Source organism: Myotis yumanensis, unplaced genomic scaffold (genome assembly GCF_028538775.1).
Source record: "Myotis yumanensis isolate MYYU_CA2020_CCGP unplaced genomic scaffold, mMyoYum1.0.hap1 SCAF_1, whole genome shotgun sequence".
Classification (NCBI taxonomy): domain Eukaryota; kingdom Metazoa; phylum Chordata; class Mammalia; order Chiroptera; family Vespertilionidae; genus Myotis; species Myotis yumanensis.
The window spans coordinates 159,696,874-159,716,289 of NW_027223752.1; the positions used below are offsets into that span (position 1 = coordinate 159,696,874).

Here is a 19,416-nt window from a genome sequence, read left to right on the forward strand (position 1 = left end):
TTATTTTGTTCATGTTTTTCTTTTTTTTTTTTAAGCAAAATACTTTTTTTATGGAGTAAAGAGCAATTAAATGTAGGCATGTCCTGTTTCAGTAGTTCATGACTGAAAATCACAACATAAACACCCCAATACTACCACAAAAGCACCTCCTGGGGAGGGATCTGTTTTCAGTTTTTTTGCTCAGTATAGAGTGTCTGCCTATGGACTGAAGGGTCCCAGGTTCGATTCTGGTCAAGGGCACATGCCAGGGTTGTAGGCTCGATCCCCAGTAGTGGGTGTGCAGGAAGTGGCCAGTCAATGGTTCTCATTATTGTTTCTATCTCTCCCTCTCCCTTCCTCTCTGAAATCAATAAAAATATATTTTTTAAAAAAGAGAGAGAGAGACTCATCCTTCAGTGATAGGGAAGATGGTCGAGAAGGAAGCACCAGGAATTCCTTTGTTCTAGATTATAGTGGCACCAGCAGAACTTGTCCAATGTAACTAACTTAGAACTCTGGAGTCTCTCTGATGCCTAACCTCTTTTAGGGCAAGTCTTGGCCAGTAGATCAGTTAATTTTGATCAATTTTAGCCTCTACGGGTTAGTATTTTCATACCATCCAGTCCCAGCCCTGTTTTTGTGTGTAGGGTGGGTTGTTCAGGACTTTATCCTCCACACATTGGGATTCTATCTTTTGATTGCTGATTGCTGCTCTGATGGCAGAGGTTGACACTCATTCTTCCAGTTCCTATAAACTGAATTGGATTCGGGAAATTTAAAGACTCAGTGCCTTTTATCCCCCCCGCCACCCCCGCTTTTTTTTTTTTTTAAGGGACCAGAGATTTAAGAATTAAGATTTTAAAGACCAACTTCATGTTTAGGGGCATTTAGAAAGCACCCATGCCCAAGGAAAAACACATACTTAGAACTGAGAAGATGTTAAGTTTTTTTTATTTATTTTTTATCCTCACCCGAGGACATGTTTATTGATTTTATTTTTTGTTTGTTTTGTGTTTATTGACTTTAGAGGGGGAGAAAAACATTGATGTGAGGGAGAAAAATTCATAGGTTGCCTCCCACATGCTCCCGGACAGATCAACCCTGCCACTCAGGCATGTGCCCTAACCAGGAATCAAATCCACAACCTTTTAATGTATGGGTGATGCTCCAATCAACTGAGCCACCCAGCTAGGGCACAATCTTAACTTTTTACCTCATGCTGGCACAGATATCCTACAACAAAAAACAAAAACAAAAAATTCAGCCACCCAGGTAAAGGGAGATAATGATTTATAGAATGAGCACATTATATGAGTCAAATACCCAGGTTTGGTTTTGTTTTAAATTATTATTTATTGATTTTAGAGAGAGGAAGGGAGAGAGACATCAATTTGCTGTTCCACTATTTATCATTCATTGGTTGCTTGTATGTGCCCTGACTGGGGATCAAACCCACAATCTTGGTGTGCCAGGACAAAGCTCTAACTTACTGAGCTACCTGGCCAGCGTCCCCAGTTTTCAACAACAAAAACAAGAAGGCATACAAATAAAGAGGAAAGTATGGCCAAAACAGAAACGATCCCTTACTAGACAAAGAATTTAAAAGCTACCTTCTTATTTAAACTTACTGGGTGACAATAGTTAATAAAATTATGTAAGTTTCAAGTATACAATTCTATAATACATCACTTGTATATTTCATTGTGTGTTTTACCACCGAAAGTCAAACATTCCATTAAGCATTTGACTCCCTTTACTATCTTCCACTCCCCTTTTCCTCAGATAATCACCATACTGTTGTCTGTATGAATTTTTGGGGGTTTGTTTGTTTGTTCATTTGTTGCTTTCAGTTTTATATTCCACATGGGTGAAATAAGGTTCTTGACTGACTTAATTTAGCATGATATTCTCAAGATCCATCCATGTTGTTCCAATGGCAGTGCCCTCAGGATTTTGACCAGGAGAATGGGAGTTCAATCACTTGCTATGACGTGCACTGACCACCAGGAGGGTGGCACAGAACATGGCGGGTGACCAGCAGTGGTGGCGGGTCGCTGAGGGAGTGAGGGAAGGAGGAGGCACGGAGGCGGGGAACCTGATCGGCCCTGATTGCCAGCCAGGTCTAGGGACCCTAGCCATGCACTGAGCCTCTAGTTGTATATATGTACCACTTCTTTATCCAATCATGTATTGAAGGACACTTCATTGTTTCCATGTTTAGCCACCATGAATAATGCTGCAGTGAACAGAGGGGTACATATATCTTTATGAATCAATGTTTTCAAGTTTTTTGGCCAGATATCCAGAAGAAGGGATGCTGCATAATACGGTAACTCTATTCTTAATTTTTTGAAGAACCTCCATACTGTTTTACAGAGTGGCTGTACCAGTCTACATTCCCACCAGCAGTGAATGAGAGTTCCTCTCTCCACAATCTCTCCAACACTTACTACTTTGTCTTGCTTATAATAGCCATTCTGACAGGTGTGAGGTGTTACCTCATTTTAGTTTTTTGTTTTATTTTTAAGTGAAGTGTCATTCGCTTCAGCTGAGTTTTTTTTAATATATTTTTATTGATTTCAGAGAGGAAGAGGGAAAGAGAAATAGAAACATCCATGATGAGAGAGAATCATGCATCAGTTGTCTCCTGCAAGTCCTCCAGTGGGGATGGAGCCCACAACCCGGGCATGTGCCCTTGACCAGAATCGAACCTGGGACCTTTCAGTTCGCAGGCTGATGCTCTATCCACTGAGCAAAACTGGCTGGGGCCATTTTAGTTTTGATTTGCATTTCATAATAGCTAGTGAAGTTGAGCATCTTTTTATACACCTGTTGGCCATTTGTATGTCTTTTTGGTATACTAAGTGTTCAAGTTTTTTGCTCCTTTTCTATTTGGATTTTTGTTGTTGTTTAGTTGTACTAATTCTTTATATATTTTGAATAATAACCCCTTATCAGCAGTGTTGTTTGCAAATTTGACCTTCCATTGGGTTGATTGCCTTTTTGTTTTGTTGGTGGTTTCTTTTGCTGTGCATAAGCTTTGATGTAGTCACGTTTATTTATTTTTGCCTTTACTTCCCGTGCCTTTGAGATCAAACTCATAAAATCTTCTCTAAGGACAAGATCCAGTGTTTTCTTCTATGTGATTTTATTGTCTCAATTCTTATATTTAGGTCTTTGATCTGTTTTGAGTTAATTTTTGTACAAGGGAACAAACTAAAACCTAGTTTCATGCTTTTGCATGTGGCTTTCCAATTTTCCCGGCACCATTACTTGAAGAGGCTTTCTTATCTCTATTGTATGTTTTGGGCTCCTTTGTCAAAAATTATTTGCCCATATACATGTGTTTACTTCTGGGCTCTCAGTTCTTTTCCATTGGCCTGTGTGTCTGTTTTTCTGCAAATACCATGCAAAATAATTATCTTAAAGATGCTGAAAGAGCTAAAGGAAGACATGGATGTGGGAAAAACAGTGTGAACATAATAGAAATGTCGATAAAGAGAAAACAAAGGTACCAAGAAAATACTGGAGGTAGAAAGTACAGACAGCAAAAAAAAAAAAAAAAAAAAAGGAAATAAATGAGACTAGGTCAAACAAATTTCTTTACATCAAAGGAAATAGACTGAAAAGACAACTTACAGAATGGAGAAAACATTTGCAAATATCTGTAAGAGATTAATATCCAGAATATAAAAGGAATAACTACAACAACAACACTTATTTAAAAAATGGCCCTGGCCAGTGTTTCTCAGCTACAGAGAAGAGACTAGTGGTTGCCAGAGGTGGGGGCTGGAGTGTGGGCGAGATGAGTGACAGAAGTCAAAAGGTATAAATAAACTCCCCATGTAAGATAACTAAGTCATGGGAATGTAATATATAGCACTAGAAGCCCGGTACACAAAAATTTGTGCACTCGGGGGGAGGGGTCCCTCAGCCCGGCCTTTGCCCTCTCAATCTGGGACCCTCGGGGGATGACCACCTGCTGGCTTAGGCCTACTCCCCGGGGGATTGGGCCTACACTGGCAATCAGACATCCCTCTGGCAGCCCAGCAGCCCTCAGGGGATGTCCACTTGCCAGCGGGGAGCAGACCTAAGCTGCAGTCGGACATCCTTAGCGCTGCTGAGGAGGCGGGAAAGGCTCCCACCACCACCGCTGTACTGGCAGCCATCAGCCTGGCTTGTGGCTGAGCAGAGCTCCCCCATGTGGGAGCACACTGACCACCAGAGGGCAGCTCCTGCATTGAGTGTCTGGCCCCTGGTGGTCAGTGTGTGTCATAGTGACCAGTCATTCCCAGTCTTTTTGCTGTTAGGGTCAGTTTGCATATTACCCTTTTACTGTATAGGATAGAGCCCTGGTGCACGGGTGGGGGCTAGCTGGTTTGCCCTGAAGGGTGTCCCAGATCAGGGTGGGGGTCCCGCTGGGGTGCCTGGCCAGCCTGGGTGAGGGGCTGATGGCTGTTTGCAGCTGGTCACACCCCCTTCAGGGTGGGGGTCCCCACTAGGGTGCCTGGCCAGCCTGGATGAGGGGCTGATGGCTGTTTTCAGGCTGGCCACACCCCCTTTAGGGTGGGGATCCCCACTGGGGTGCCTGGCCAGTCTGGGTGAGGGACTGAGGGCCGTTTTCAGGCTGGCCGGCGACTGAAGCTCCCAGCCTCTCCTTTTCTTCTTTTTTTTCTTTTTTATTCTGGGATTTATTTACCTTCTATAATTGAAATTTTGTTGCCGTCACTGGAGCTGAGAGCCGTGCCACGGCAGGCAGGGAACCTTGGATTCCTCCATCACTGGAGCAAGCAAGCCTCCTGCTCGCTTCAGCTGCGTGGCTGCTGCTGCCATCTTGGTTGGGTTAATTTGCATATCTCGCTGATTAGCCAATGGGAGGCGTAGTGAAGGTATGGTCAATTACCATGTTTGTCTATTATTAGGATAGTGACTATAGTTAAAAATATTATATTTCCCTGGCCAAGGTGACTCACTTGGCTCGAGCATTGTCCCAGTACATCAAAAGTTTAATTCCTGGTCAGGGCACATACCCAGGTTGTGGGTTCGATCCCTGGTTGGGGCATGTACAGAAGGCAACCGATCAATGTTTCTCTCACACATTGATGTTTCTCTTCCTTCCTCTCTCTGAAAACCAATTTTAAAAACACTGTATTACAGCCCTAGCTAGTTTGGCTCAGGTGATAGAGTGTCGGCCTGTGGACCTAAGGGTCTCAGGTTTGATTCCCGTCAAAGGCACGTACCTCAGTTGCAAGCTGCTCCCCAACCGTGGCATGTGTAGCAGACAACCAATCGATGTGTTTCTCTCACATTGCTATTTCTTTCTCTTTCCCTCTCTCTTCTACCCTATCTGAAAATCAATGGGAAACTATATCGGGTGAGAATTAAAAAAGAATCCTGCTGAAACCGGTTTGGCTCAGTGGATAGAGCATCAGCCTGTGGACTCGAAGGTCCCAGGTTCAGTTCCAATCAAGGGCATGTGCCTGGGTTGCGGGCACATCCCCAGTGGGAGATGTGCAGGAGGCGGCTGATCGATGTTTCTAACTCTCTATCTCTCTCCCTTCCTCTCTGTAAAAAAATCAATAAAATATATTTTTTAAAAAAAATAAATAAATAAAAATAAATAAATAAATAAAAAAGAATCCTATCTAATAATAGAGAAACATAGTAATTAGCCATACCTCCGATACCCTTCCCATTGGCTAATCAGGGCGATATGCAAATTAACTGCCAACCAAGATGGTGGCCGGCAGCCAGGCAGCTTGAAGCGAACAGGAGGCTTGCTTGCTTCAGTGATGGAGGAAGCCAACGTTCCCTGCCTGCCTTGCCGGCCTCTGAGCTTGCAGTTTAAGAAACATTGTTACAAATATAGAAGCTAAACAAAACCCCAGAAACCTGCTTTCAGCCAGCCAGGCCTCAGAGCTGGAGTTGAAACAGTGTTTCGATTATAGAACCCAAACAAACCAGATACCTGCTTTCAGCAGCCGAGGTCTCAGAGCTAGAGCCGAGCCTCAGAGAGAAAGCCGGCTCTCAGTTCCAGTGACAGCCATAGAAGGTAAATAAATCCAAGAATAAAAAAAAAGAAAAAAGAAAAAAAGGAGAGGTTTGGAGCTTCAGTCGCCTGCCAGCCTGAAAACGGCCCTCAGCCCCTCACCCAGACTGGCCAGGCATCCCAGTGGGGACCCCCACCCTGAAGGGGGTGTGACCAGCTACAAACAGCCATCAGCCCCTCACCCAGGCTGGCCAGGCACCCCAGTGGGGACCCCAACCCTGAAGGGGGTGTGATCAGTTGGAAACAGCCATCATCCCCTCATCCAGGCTGGCCAGTCACCCCAGTGGGGACCCCCACCCTGAAGGGGGTGTGATCAGCTGGAAACAGCCATCATCCCCTCACCCAGGCTGGCCAGTCACCCCAGTGGGGACCCCCACCCTGAAGGGGGTGTGACCAGCTGGAAACAGCCATCATCCCCTCATCCAGGCTGGCCAGGCACCCAAGTGGGACCCCCACCCTGATCCAGGACACCCTTCAGGGCAAACCAGCCGGCCCCCACCCGTGCACCAGGCCTCTATCCTATATAGTAAAAGGGTAATATGCCTCTCAGCACCGGAATCAGCGGAGCCATGAGGCCTCACGCCCCAGGATCAGCGGAGCAGTGAGGTCTCACTGCCCCTGTGTCAAGCAGAGCTGCGAGGCCTCCCAGCACTGGGATCAGCGGAGTCCCGAGGCCTCCTGGCTTCTGGAGCAGCGTGACAGGGGGCAGAGCCCAAACCCCCTGATCACCCTGCGGCTCTGTGTGTGACAGGGGGCGGGGCCACAACCTCCCTATCCGCCCTGCTCTGTTCATGACAGGGGAAGGCGCCCCAACCCCCTGATCGGCCCTGCTCTGTGCCTGATAGGGGGGAGCTCCCCAACCCCCTGATCAGCCCTGCTCTGTGTGTGACGGGGTGGAGCTGCAACCTCCCCATCGGCCCTGCCCTGAGTGTGACGGGGGGAGCTCCCCAACCCCCTGATCCGCCCTGCTCTGTGTGTGACAGGGGGCGGTGCCCCAACTCCCCTATCGGTCCTACTCTATGTGTGACAGGGGGAGCTCCCCAACCCCCTGATCTGCCCTGCTCTATGGGTGACAAGGGGCGGCGCCCCAACCCCTGATGGGTCCTGCTCTGTGCGTGACAGGGGGTAGTGCGGCAACCTCCCCATCTACCCTGCCTTGAGTGTGACAGGGGGCGGCGCCCCAACTCCTGAATCAGCCCTGCTCTGAGCCCAACCAGGGGCTGCACCTAGGGATTGGGCCTGCCCTCTGCCACCCGGGAGCAGGCCTAAGCCAGCACATTGTTATCTCTCGAGGGGTTCCCAGACTGTGAGAGGGCACAAGTGAGGCTGAGGGACACCCCCCGCTGCCAGTGCACAAATTTTTGTGCACCGGGCCTCTAGTCCTATACAATAAAAGCCTAATATGCAAATCGACCGAATGGCTGAAGGACCGGCAGAATGACTGGTCACTATAATACGCACTGACCACCAGGGGGCAGACACTCAATGCAGGAGCTTTCCCCAGCTCACAGGCCCAGGCTAGCCAAGGCAGGTGCCAGTGGGGGGGCCCCCTGATCAACCTGCTGGTTGCCCCGCAGAGGTGGGGGATGGGACCAGCGAGCAAATGGCGCCAGGCCAGCCAAGGTGGGTGCCAGTAGGCACCCCCTATCTCCACGCCGGTTGCCCCACAGATCAGCCCTGGTCGCCGGCCAGGCCTAGGGACCCTACCTGTGCACGAATTTTGTGCACCGGGCCTCTAGTAAATAAATTAATAAATAAAAGACTAAATCTCGTTTAAAAAATACTGTATGCCAGAACTGGTTTGGCTCAGTGGATAGAGCGTCGGCCTGCGGACTCAAGGGTCCCGGGTTCGATTCCGGTCAAGGGCATGTACCTTGGTTGCGGGCACATCCCCAGTGGGGGGGGGGGGTGCAGGAGGCAGCTGATCAATGTTTCTCTCTCATTGATGTTTCTGGCTCTCTATCCCTCTCCCTTCCTCTCTGTAAAAAATCAATAATATATATTTTTAAAAAAATACTGTATTACGTATTTGAAAATTGCTAAGAGAGTAAAGTTCTCATTATTTATATACTGAATTAAAAAGCACTATCTTATTTTGTACTTGTAATTTGTCTTTGTATATACTCTGTCTTGCCTGCTTTTGGAATGTAATTTTTATCCTTAGTTCCTCTACTGATTGAAATTAATACAATCTGTTTCTATACTTGTTACTCTAGAAATTATGTATATCTATATGAAACTCTATTAATTAAGATGAGCCTCTTTCCAGACTTCACATTTCTCCATTAGTATTGGGAGGCAATTCATTTACCAGATTAAATGAAATTACTCTAGATAGAACTATTTTTTTATATATATAACATTTTTTTAAAAAGCGGCCCAGCCCTAGCCAGTTCAGCTCAGTGGATATAGAGCAGCAGCCTGCAGACTGTAAGGTCAAGGGCATGTACCTTGGTTGCAGACTCCTCCCCAGCCCAGGCTCTTCAGGGCATGTGCAAGAGACAACTAATCGATGTGTTTCTCTCACATCGATATTTCTCTCTCTTTCCCACTCTCTTCCACTCTTTCTAAAATCAATGAAAAAATATCTTCAGGTGAGGATTTAAAAAAAAGCAGCCCATGCACATTAACACTGTCCTTCAGTTTAAAAACAGATTACAGCCCTGCCAGTTGGTGTTGCTTATGGTTGATCATTGACCCACAAAAGAAGAGGGTACTGGTTTGATTCCATTTGGTCGGGGAACTTGCCAGGGTGTGGCATGTGGGAGGCAGCCAACGATGTTTCTCTCTCTAAAATAAACATTTAAAAACAGATTACAGCCCTAACCGGTTTGGTTCAGTGGTAGAATCTTGGCCCTCCTATTGATGTTTTTCTCTCTCCCTCCCTTCCACTCTAGAAAAAAAAAAAAAAAGCAAAGGAAAAATATCCTCGGGTGCAGATTAACAAAACAAACAAAACCTACAAAAAAGATTACAGTTGAATCTAAGCCAATGTTCTGGGTGTGGAACCTGCCCTAACCACTAAGGTTGGCCTTGCTGAAGTAGTAGGAAAAGTCCTTACAACAATCTTGAATGTTGTATGCCACTGATTTTTTTTTAATCACTACGATCTTTCATGTTTATAATTACAAAATTAATCTCAAAATTTAAGAAAGGAAGCTTGGGAAAGAGGGTCTTTGGGTAAAAATCCTCAACTTCAGAGGCTCTGATGAGTAAATTTTGCAATGAATCTACCTCAAATTAGTGTATGTGTATACAAATTCCTATTCTTCGTCTTGAAAAAGTAGCTGATTTCAGGACTTGACCATGGGAAATATACATGGCCCTGAACATCTGATTGTGTCTGGAATGAGAGGTGTAACCTAAAACTGATGGAGAAAGACAAATACAGGAGTGGCTTAAATAGGCTCCCTCAGGCCCTTTCAGGAATTTTTAAATCTCACTTGGATGCATGAGTTGTAAATTCATCAGGTCAAAGAAGGGGCATTCTACCTAACTGGATTGCTGTGATTGGAGCATTAGCCCTTGGACTAAAGGGTCCAGGGTTTGGTTCTGGTCAAGGGCACATACCTCAGTTGAAGGCTTGATCCCCAACCCTGATTGGGGTGTGTGGGGGAGGCAACCAATAGGTGTCTCTCTCACATCGATGTTTGTCTCTCAGTCTCTCCCCATCCTTTCCACTCTTGTATAAAAAAACAATGGGGGGTGGGAGGGGGGCGCAAAGAAGGGGCATTCTATTAACAGTGGAATATGTGACACTTGCTGAGCACTTACAAAGTGCCAAGTGCTGGCCCTGACCGGTTTGGCTCAGTGGATAGAGCATCAGCCTGCGGACTGAAGGGTCCCAGGTTCGAGTCTGGTCAAAGGCATGTACCTTGGCTGTGGGCACATCCCCAGTGGGGGGGTGTGTAGGAGGCAGCTGATCAATGTTTCTCTCTCATCGATGTTTCTCTCTATCCCTCTCACTTCCTCTCTGTAAAAAAATCAGTAAAATATATTACAAATGCTCTAACCTGTTTGGCTCAGTGGACAGAGCATCGGCCTGCAGACTGAAGGGTCCCAGGTTTGATTCCGGTCAAGAGCATGTACTTTGGTTGTGGGCACATCCCCAGTAGAGGGTGTGCAGGAGGCAGCTGATCCATGTTTCTCTCTCATCGATGTTTCTAACTCTCTATCCCTCTCCCTTCCTCTCCATAAAAAATCAATAAAATATATTTTAAAAATATATATATTACAAAGTGCCAAGTGCTGGTCTAAAGACCCATTGTCCAGTATGGCAGCCATTAGCCACTGTAGCTGAGTAACTAGTTACGTGTGGCTTTCAGCTTGAAACCTCCTGGGAAAGAAAACTTAAGAACTAGAAATGTTTGAATATACTTTGAAGCTATATGGCATTTATGTTTATGCTACCATAGGCAGGTTAACCTATTATTGTATTAAAATTTTAACAAAAAAGACAACCGTATTAAAATGTAATTTTTTAATTGTTTTTACTTTTCAGTAAAATTAATACTTGTGACAAATCTTCCCTGAAATTATGAATTAACTGCTCAGAGTTAACAAGAAATGGATTCTTCCATTAAATTTATAAAATATTTAGCTTGTAAGAAACAATTTTTTTATTATTACACAGCATTCAAAGATTATAAAGCTGTCTTGAGATTTCAAACTGAGAAATCTATGCAAGAGTTTTAAAAAGTGCATCAATCAAAGTACAGTTTAAATATTAATATACACATACTCCAGACCCCAACTCCATTTAACACGAATATTAACCTTTCTGTTTAATTCCCTCTGCTCCCCGCAATATGGCATGACTTTGTAGAGCAGTGGTTCTCAACAGGAACACCTTTGCCATCCAGCACACATTTGGCATCAGTAATAACTGTGACTGTGATGGGGGGGTGGGTACCAATGGCAAATAGTGGATAGAACCCAAGGATACTGCTAAATGTCCTTCAATGCACAGGATGAACCCCCACAACCAAGAATTACCCAGCCCAAATGTTAACAGAACCAGCGGTAAGAACCCCTGTGGTAGAGTATGACCCAATTTCCTTTTTACAAATAGTCTGTCCCCTGTAATTCTGAGAACACAGACTGATAGAAATCAGGACATACACCATTTAGTTACCTTCGACCTGCTCCCCTAATTTAATATCTTAATATGGAAAGTTAATTTGAGCTGTTCTGAAGCAGCTAAGCAGACAGTTTCTGTTGCACATTTTTCTGGACTATGATAAAACTTTAATGATATGTAAAGCACCTGGCAAATAAAGTGCTCTACGGGTTCTGAAAATGTCTCAACACATCACAAATAAAGAGCTTCACTTATTTGTTCAAATTTGTCAGGACTGTTTAGTTGATTTGCTTTTTAAAAATAATCTTTCATAAATGTCCTTTACAAATAGGAGTGCATATATGTGGGGTGTGTGATACAAGTAAGAATTGTCAGCATCTTTTCCACACAAATTCGGGTTGTAAAGTACCAGTGTATCCAATGAGAATTCTACTGGGGATCCCAATTTTTAAAAAATCATTTTAAGTTTACTAAGTAGAGACATTTTTCATGTTTTACTAATCATTCATCTCCACATTCACATTCTGTGTATTTTCTCATGGTCAGCAAACTGATTCAAATTATTTAAGTTATCCCACCATGTAAAGAGAAAAGTTTCTGCAATACATTGAAACCATGGAGTTATCTTAATTTCACCGCTGGCTGCCTTTTTCAGCATTTCTTCCACTTCTTCCTTTGACACATAGCAATAGCTTTTAATCTCATTGGGGTCTGGATCCAAAGTCACGTTCTTTCTCACAAACAAGATGTAATCAATTTCATGTTCTCCCCAGATACCATCAGACTGAGCCTTGTAGTGAATTCTAGTCAGATAATTAATTTCTTCTGGAGGAACCTAGGATGAAAATGAAGCAGTAATAAGAATATCAAAAACAAACAAATAATCTAAATTAACTGACCACATTTCAGTACTATCCTGAACAAAAGAAGTAGAGTTTTAATTATGACTTTAAAAATTTAATTTTCTATTGATGATATATGGAAATATTACTATATAGTTTCAAGTACCGAAATTTTTTCCATAGTACCAAAAATAATTTTATTTATTGAAAGAATTGTATTTTTTAATTTTTATTTTATTATTATTGTTTTTAAAATATATTTTTATTGATTTTGGAGAGGAAGGGAGAGAGAGATATCAATGACAGAGAATCATTGATCGGCTGCCTCCTGCACACCACACACCAGGGATTGAGCCTGCAATCTGGGCATGTGCCCTGACGGGGAATCGAACTCTGACCTTCTGCTTCATAGATCCACGCTCAACCACTGAGCCATGCCAGCTGGGCAGAATTATATAATTTTTTAAAAGCAGTCACGGGGGCGGGGGGGCCGCGGCGGAGGGGGAGGGGATGGGGGGATAAGGACACATGTAATACCTTAATCAATAAAGAAAGAAAGAAAGAAAAAAGCAGTCACTCAAATTGGAATTGTATCAGTCTCCCTTTACATCTTAATATTACTTTTTGGGAGAAAAAAATACTTGCTATTTAACTAGATGAGAGATACTTTGTTTATTCAGATATTTTGTCTTACTTAAAGGGGACAATTTGGGAAAAGGGGGGTGATTTTAATTCACCCAGACTTGTGGTTCATAATCTTAAGGACTTCCACAAGAAAATAATTCATCTTTGATATGACCAATTATAAAAATAGTCAACTTTGTACTGGGTTAACAGATCAATCTGTTTCAATACTGAGGTAAATTCTGATAAGTAATATTAAGAAATGAAAATTTCGGAGACAACCAAGATGGCGGCATAGGTAAACACCTGAACTTGCTGCCGCATACAACCACATTAAAACTACAACTAAAAGACAAAACGAATATCATCCAGAACCACAGGAAGGCTGGCTGAGTGGAAATTCTACAACTGGAAGGAAAGAGAAAAGCGCATTGAGTCTGGTAGGAGGTGCAGAGGTGTGGAAGTGTGGAGGTATGGAGGAGCTCGAGAAAGGGGCTGGCAGCTGGGTACGCTGTTGTCTTTTTCAATCAGGAGGGAGATACAAGCTCCTGACTGCTCTGAACTCCAGTTCCAGGCGAGAATCTGGGGACCCAGACTCATACAGAGAGAAACTAGATTGTCTGGCATCGGGCGGGAATGTGAGGGCTGCTTTCTCGCAGAGGTGCTTGCAGCATTCATTGTCCCTGCACGGGCCACAGAGACCCAGGGACCTATCGGGGGAGGGCCTACGGCAACCACTGCTGTTTGCTCCACCCTGGTGATTCCCTGAGACCCCGCCCCACCCAATTTACAACCCCACCCAAGCTGTGAGCAGAGGCTTTTGCATACTAATGGCCTGGACTTTCTCCGCCTAAAAACCTGTCAAACTGCAGCTGGGTCAGAGAAACCCAGAGCTTCCAAAAGGCCTAAAGCTAGTCAGCAGCCTGCATTACTTCACAGCTGCGCCTCACCTCTAAACCCCAAAGAGGAGGAATCTGTAGATCTCTCTGTAGCCCTAGCTGGTTTGGCTCAGTGGATAGAGCATCAGCCTGCAGACTGAAGGGTCCCAGGTTTGATTCTGGTCAAGGGCACATGCCTAGGTTTTGGGCTTAATCCCCAGTAGGGGACGTGCAGGAGGCAGCCAATCAATGATTCTCTCTCATCATTGATGTTTCTATCTCTCTTTCCCTCTCCCTTCCTCTCTGAAATCAATAAAGATATATTAAAAAAAAAAAAAAAAGAATAATATACAGAGACCCAACAGCAGACTAGAGGATCCCAAGAATCAAGTCAAAGATAGGGAATACGAAGAAGCAAAAAACACCCAACCGGAAAAGCAAAAGGAAAAAAGAATACAAAAATATGAAGATAGTGCAAGAAGCCTCTAGGACAACTTCAAGCATACCAACATCCGAATTATAGGGGTGCCAGAAGAGATAAAGATATTGAAAAACTATTTGAAGAAATAATAGCAGAAAATTTCCCCTACCTGGTGAAAGAAATAGACTTACAAGTCCAGGAAGCACAGAGAACCCCCCCAAAAAGGAATCCAAAGAGGACCACATCAAGACACATCATAATTAAAATGCCAAGGGCAAAAGAAAAATTGAGAATATTAAAAGCAGCAAGAGAAAAATAGTTAGTTACCTACAAGGGAGTACCCATACGACTGTCAGCTGATTTCTCAACAGAAACTATGTAGGCCAGAAGGGAGTGGCAAGAAATATTCAAAGTGATGAATAGCAAGAACCTACAACCAAGATTACTCTACCCAGCAAAGCTATCATTCAGAATTGAAGGTCAGATAAAGAGCTTCACAGATAAAAAAAAAAGCTAAAGGAGTTCATCACCGCCAAACCAAGATTATATGAAATGCTGAAGGGTATTCTTTAAGAAGAGGAAGAAGAAGAAAAAGGTAAAGATAAAAATTATGAACAACAAAGTGACAACAAATACATATCTATCAACAAGTGAATCTAAAAATCAAGTGAATAAAAAATCTGACGAACAGAATAAACTGGTGAATAGAATCGAATCAGAGGCATACAAAGGGAGTTGACTGACAATTCTCGGGGGGGAAGGGAGTGTGGGGGGTGCGGGAAAAGTCTGGTCAAAAATCATACACCTATGGACGAGGACAGTGGGGGTGGGAGGGGGTAAGGGCAGGGGGTGGGGTGGGAACCGGGTGGAGGGGAGCTATGGGGGGAAAAAAAGGGAACTAATAATCGGAACTATAAAGATTTATTTTTTGCCAAAACCGGTTTGGCTCAGTGGATAGAGCGTCGGCCTGCGGACTGAAAGGTCCCGGGTTCGATTCCAGTCAAGGGCATGTGCCTTGGTTGCTGGCACATCCCCAGTGGGGGGTGTGCAGGAGGCAGCTGATCGATGTTTCTCTCTCATCAATGTTTCTGACTCTCTGTCTCTCTCCCTTCCTCTCTGTAAAGGAGTCAATGGGATATATTTAAAAAAAAAAAAAAAGATTTATTTTTAAAAAAATTTTTTAAAAATGAAAATTTCAATATTCTTTATTCCAGGTTTTTTTGGGGGGCCAATAACTATAAAGAGGTTACAAAACAGAAACCTACACTTGGGTTTCAAATTTTAATGAAAAATGTTTTAATGTATGTTTAGATTTCACCTTGTAGGGGTTGGTTATACAATCAATTTAGTTACCTGTTCCATGGGAATTCCCAATTCAGCCTTTAAACGCCTCTGTGCTGCTCGCCTAACTCCAATTGCATCATTCTCTTCAAGCTCTCCTGGGTTACTTAAGGGATGACTGCAACAAGTATTGGTAAAACAACCTGGAACATGTTAATATAGCTGTAGATTAACTTTTGCTCAAAGTAGGTCTAAAAGTTCAAAACAACCCAACGTTTTAAAACTAATAGAAAAATTAATCAAATGATTCTTGAAAATTGATTTCTAAATCAGTTATAATGGACTATCAGTCATCATTTTGTGAAACAGACATGTACAGATAAGTTCTTTATTAATGCCTTTTTAACAAAAAAGATCAAAATATAAGATACAGATTTAAAAATACACACACATACAGCTAGCAGTTTTTATCCTTTACTGCTATTTTATTAGGTTGCACTCATTGTATAAGCTTCTTTTATGTAGAATATGAAATTATGTCATTCACAGGATTTCCCTTTTTGACAATGGCTAACCAGAAAGTTCCAAATGACAAAGTCAAATTATATTCCCAACAAAATACTGTACATCGACTGGGCACACTAACCTGGAAAGGTAATTTTAGCATCTGATCTCTGCTGTAGCAGGAGCTTATTGTCAGTGTTGAATAAGAAGACACTAAAAGCTCGATGCAATAATCCTGAAAGCAAAAACAATACTGTTAATATAGTTTTAAAATACCAGTTACGTTTCTGATTCTCTACTTGGAATTCAGGATATTAGTAACTTGCTGGCAGTTCTGCTTTTTTTCCACTGTCTTCTATTTAGTGAGTCTCCAGATGGCTACAATGGAGAAGACCTCTGGCGTACCAGCAAGAAGTTGGCCTCCAAGTGACAGAAATGGAGATATGTCAGCCAGTCTGCTACCAGCCAATCTCCCGTCCAGGGACATTAGGCTTAGTGAGGCTTCTCCTGAGAAAGCTGGGAAGGTATGTGCTTTCATTTACGATACTTGTCTCTTTCTCCATTCACTAGGAAAAAAGCATTATAGGCTTGACAGGTGCTATTTTGCTAGGATTACTATATTTCTTCTTTTTTACAAACCAAATCAATCTTGAAGAAGCTGAGTGAAAGACATAAAGTTGCCTGGCCAGTGTGGACCAGTGGTTGAGCATCAACCTATGAACTAAAACGTCAAGGTTTGATTCCTGGCCAGGGCATATACCCAGGGTTATGGGCTCAATCCCCAGTAGGGGGCGTGCAGGAGGCAATTGATCAATGATGTTTCTATCTCTCTCCCCCTCCTTTCCTTCCTGAATTAAAAAAAATATATATATGTATACATATAAAAACTGAAGCGACCATTATGACTGAACGACTGAAATGACTGGTCGACCAGTCACTATGATGTGCACTGACCACCAGGGGGCAGACCCTCAATGCAGGAGTTGCCCCCTGGTGGCAAGTGCGTTCCCACAGCCAACCAATCTCCCCCGGTCTCTCCACCTCCCCTGGCTGGCAAACCTCCTGTAGTCCCTCCACCCATCTGGTAGGCCCCAACTGGGACTGGGTGAGATGCCCCCATAGGCCCTGATCACCGGCCAGGCCTAGGGACCCCACCCATGCACCAATTTTGTGCACCGGGTCTATAGTCCTCCTATAGAATAGAGGTAATATGCAGATTAACCTCACGCCCTCACAAGATGGCTGACTACAACCAGGCCGGCAGGGGAGTTAGTGAGGAATGACCAAATGACTGACCAGCAAGCTGCATGGGACGACCAGGCCGGCGGGGGTGGGGAGGAGGCAGTAAGGGGCGACCAGGCTGGCAGGGGGGTGGTGGTGTGCAGTTGGGGGCAACCAGGCCAGCAGGGGGGCAGTTGGGGGTGACCAGGCCAGCAGGGGAAGCAGTAAGGGGTGACCAGGCTGGTGGGGGAGGGGAGGGGGGGGGGGAGAGGGGGGCAGTTAGGGGCAATCAGGGAGGTGAGTGATTAGGAGCCAGCGGTCCAGGATTGTGAGAGGGATGTCCAACTGCCAGTTATCCCCCGAGGGGTCCCAGATGGGAGAGGGTGCAGGCTGGGCTGAGGGACCCATCCCGCACCCTCTCCCCCAGTGCACGAATTTCGTGCACCAGGCCTCTAGTATATGAATAAAAGACATGAAATGGAATAGCTGTTAAGCAGGGAAAGCAGCAAGACAGGTTGTATAATTACACCACTCGCCTATCTGGAAGCAGAGATAAACTACGATGTGATTGAAGGTCACACCTTTACCCACATACTTTCCTCGGCTGCCCTGCAATGCCCAGGCGTGTCACTTTCTCACACAGTATTTCAACACAGTACCTTTCTCAATGTTTTCATTCAGGTGACAATTCTTTTTGGTCTCAGCCCCAATTTTGTTGTCATTCTCATCAATAAGAATGCACATCTCTGCCAGGAGCTGAACCTGCTGCTCATCGAGATGGTCGGTGTTGATTTCAGGCATGGTGACAGCGTGTCCGACCTGTCCTAGAATCCTACGAGGGAGGAGAAAGGAAGGCCACGGCATCACAGGTCTGGAACTGTCCTATGAACGCAGTGACACGTCAATTCTGAATCCAGAGCCCAGTGGGCACGTAAGCCATTTCCGAGGGCGGGAACTGGGCCTGCTGCTCCTGGCGTCCCCCCTTCTTGCCCCCAACATGCAGCCCCCTCCTGGCCATCAGCTGGAGAGGTGTGTGCAGACTTCATGTCTGTCTGCACTGATGTCTGTCCAGCCACCCTCTGCACTCCAGAGGCCTGCGGTGCCCCCTCTGCCTCTGCACCCCTTCCTCCCTAGGAGCCTGTCCGCCCCTGACCTAGTCCCCACCGCACGCTCACCCCGCCGCTCACCCCGTCCGTGCTGTCTACGATAACCCACAGAATCCATCACATACACAGAAGTGGCTCAGGTGGCAACCATGTGCCCTCCTAGGCCAATACCCACCTGTTAAAATCCGCTTTTCAACGTCCACTCTACGTGCCCAACACTCAGGGGCCCTTTAACCAACATCCCAGGAAGACTTAACCATTTCTCCGCCGGGACCCGAATGAGACAGTGGCCGCTGCGTCCACTCTCCCAGGTGGAGAGCAAGCAACGCCCCGCGGTGAGGGGCACCCCGCCCGCCCTGGCAGCGCGCGAACTGCGCCTGGGAAACTTCACCCCATCTTCACAAATGCAAAATACCTCCACCCCCGCCCCCGCCCCCGCCAACTACTAACGCGGAAAAAGCATTCCTGGCTCCCAGGACCGACCAGGCAAGGGGCCGGTTAGGTCCTCAGGCTGAAGGCGGTCCCTCCCTACCAAAGCTCACTGAGGGCGGCGCCGAGCCTCCGGGTCTCTCGGGGACCGGCCCCCGGTGTCCCCCTCGCGGACCCCCGTGTCTCTCCCTCAGGACCCCCGGGAGCCCTCAGTGTCTCCCCTCGGGGACCTGTCCCCCGTCCACCCTGGTGAACTCCCCATCTCTCCCTTCGGGGGCCAGTCCCCCTCCTCTGCCTCGGGATACCTGGGAGCCCCTCGTCACCAGCCCTCAGGGACCCCCGACCCCACATCGCTCCCCCTGGAGCCCCTTTTCTCCCCTCGGGGGCGCACTGAACCTGAGGTGCCGACGGTCGGTGGGCTGCCACTCCGCCGCGCGCGCCTCCCCACGGTCCAGGCTCCGCCGGCCGCCGCTCCACCGCGCGCGCCTCCCCGCGGTCCAGGCCCCCGACGCCGTGAGGCCAATCGCCGGCGGCCGCGCCCGCGCCAGAGCGCTCCACATGTCTGCAGGCCAATCGCGCGCGGCCAAGGCCTGACGTCACGTCGCGCGATGGCGCCACGCCCACCTCGCGCGGGGTCTCTCGCGGGACCGGAGGTGGCAGAACCGCTTGGAGCCCAGGTGCAGTGTTTCTCCGTCTCTCGGATCCCGCGGCCGAGGAGCCGCCTGCCGGAGGGCTGCTTCTTATCGAGAAGCCCCGGAGGCCGGCCCTGGGCGGGACTGAGCCTGGAGTCGCGCCTGCGCACTGGGGGCCTGCGCGCTGCAGGGAATGCATTGCGGAGCCGCTCCGCCGGTTTGGCTCGGGCGGGGTCCCTGGCGTGAAGGTGAAGGTACAAGTCCCTGTTGATGTACCAGCTTGGGGGCCACTCACCCCGGGTACATTGTTTGGAATCGTTAAAGAGGGCGCCTCCAGTGGGAAATTTCTGCGAGTTCTGAAGCGGTGACG

The 19,416-nt window shown here is 46.2% G+C and overlaps 1 protein-coding gene across 1 annotated transcript; it reads right to left on the reverse strand.

Annotated features, from left to right (window-relative positions):
- Window positions 1–10,522: 10,522 nt before the first annotated feature.
- Window positions 10,523–19,121, reverse strand: LOC138992371 (isopentenyl-diphosphate Delta-isomerase 1). The gene is made up of 5 exons (XM_070391105.1): window positions 18,811–19,121; window positions 17,539–17,711; window positions 15,801–15,893; window positions 15,227–15,357; window positions 10,523–11,943 (listed from the first exon to the last, which is right to left on the reverse strand). The coding sequence occupies exons 1-5, from the start codon at window positions 18,972–18,974 to the stop codon at window positions 11,626–11,628; spliced, it is 879 nt and encodes a 292-aa protein (XP_070247206.1). The 5' UTR covers window positions 18,975–19,121; the 3' UTR covers window positions 10,523–11,625.
- Between the last annotated feature and the right edge of the window lie 295 nt (window positions 19,122–19,416).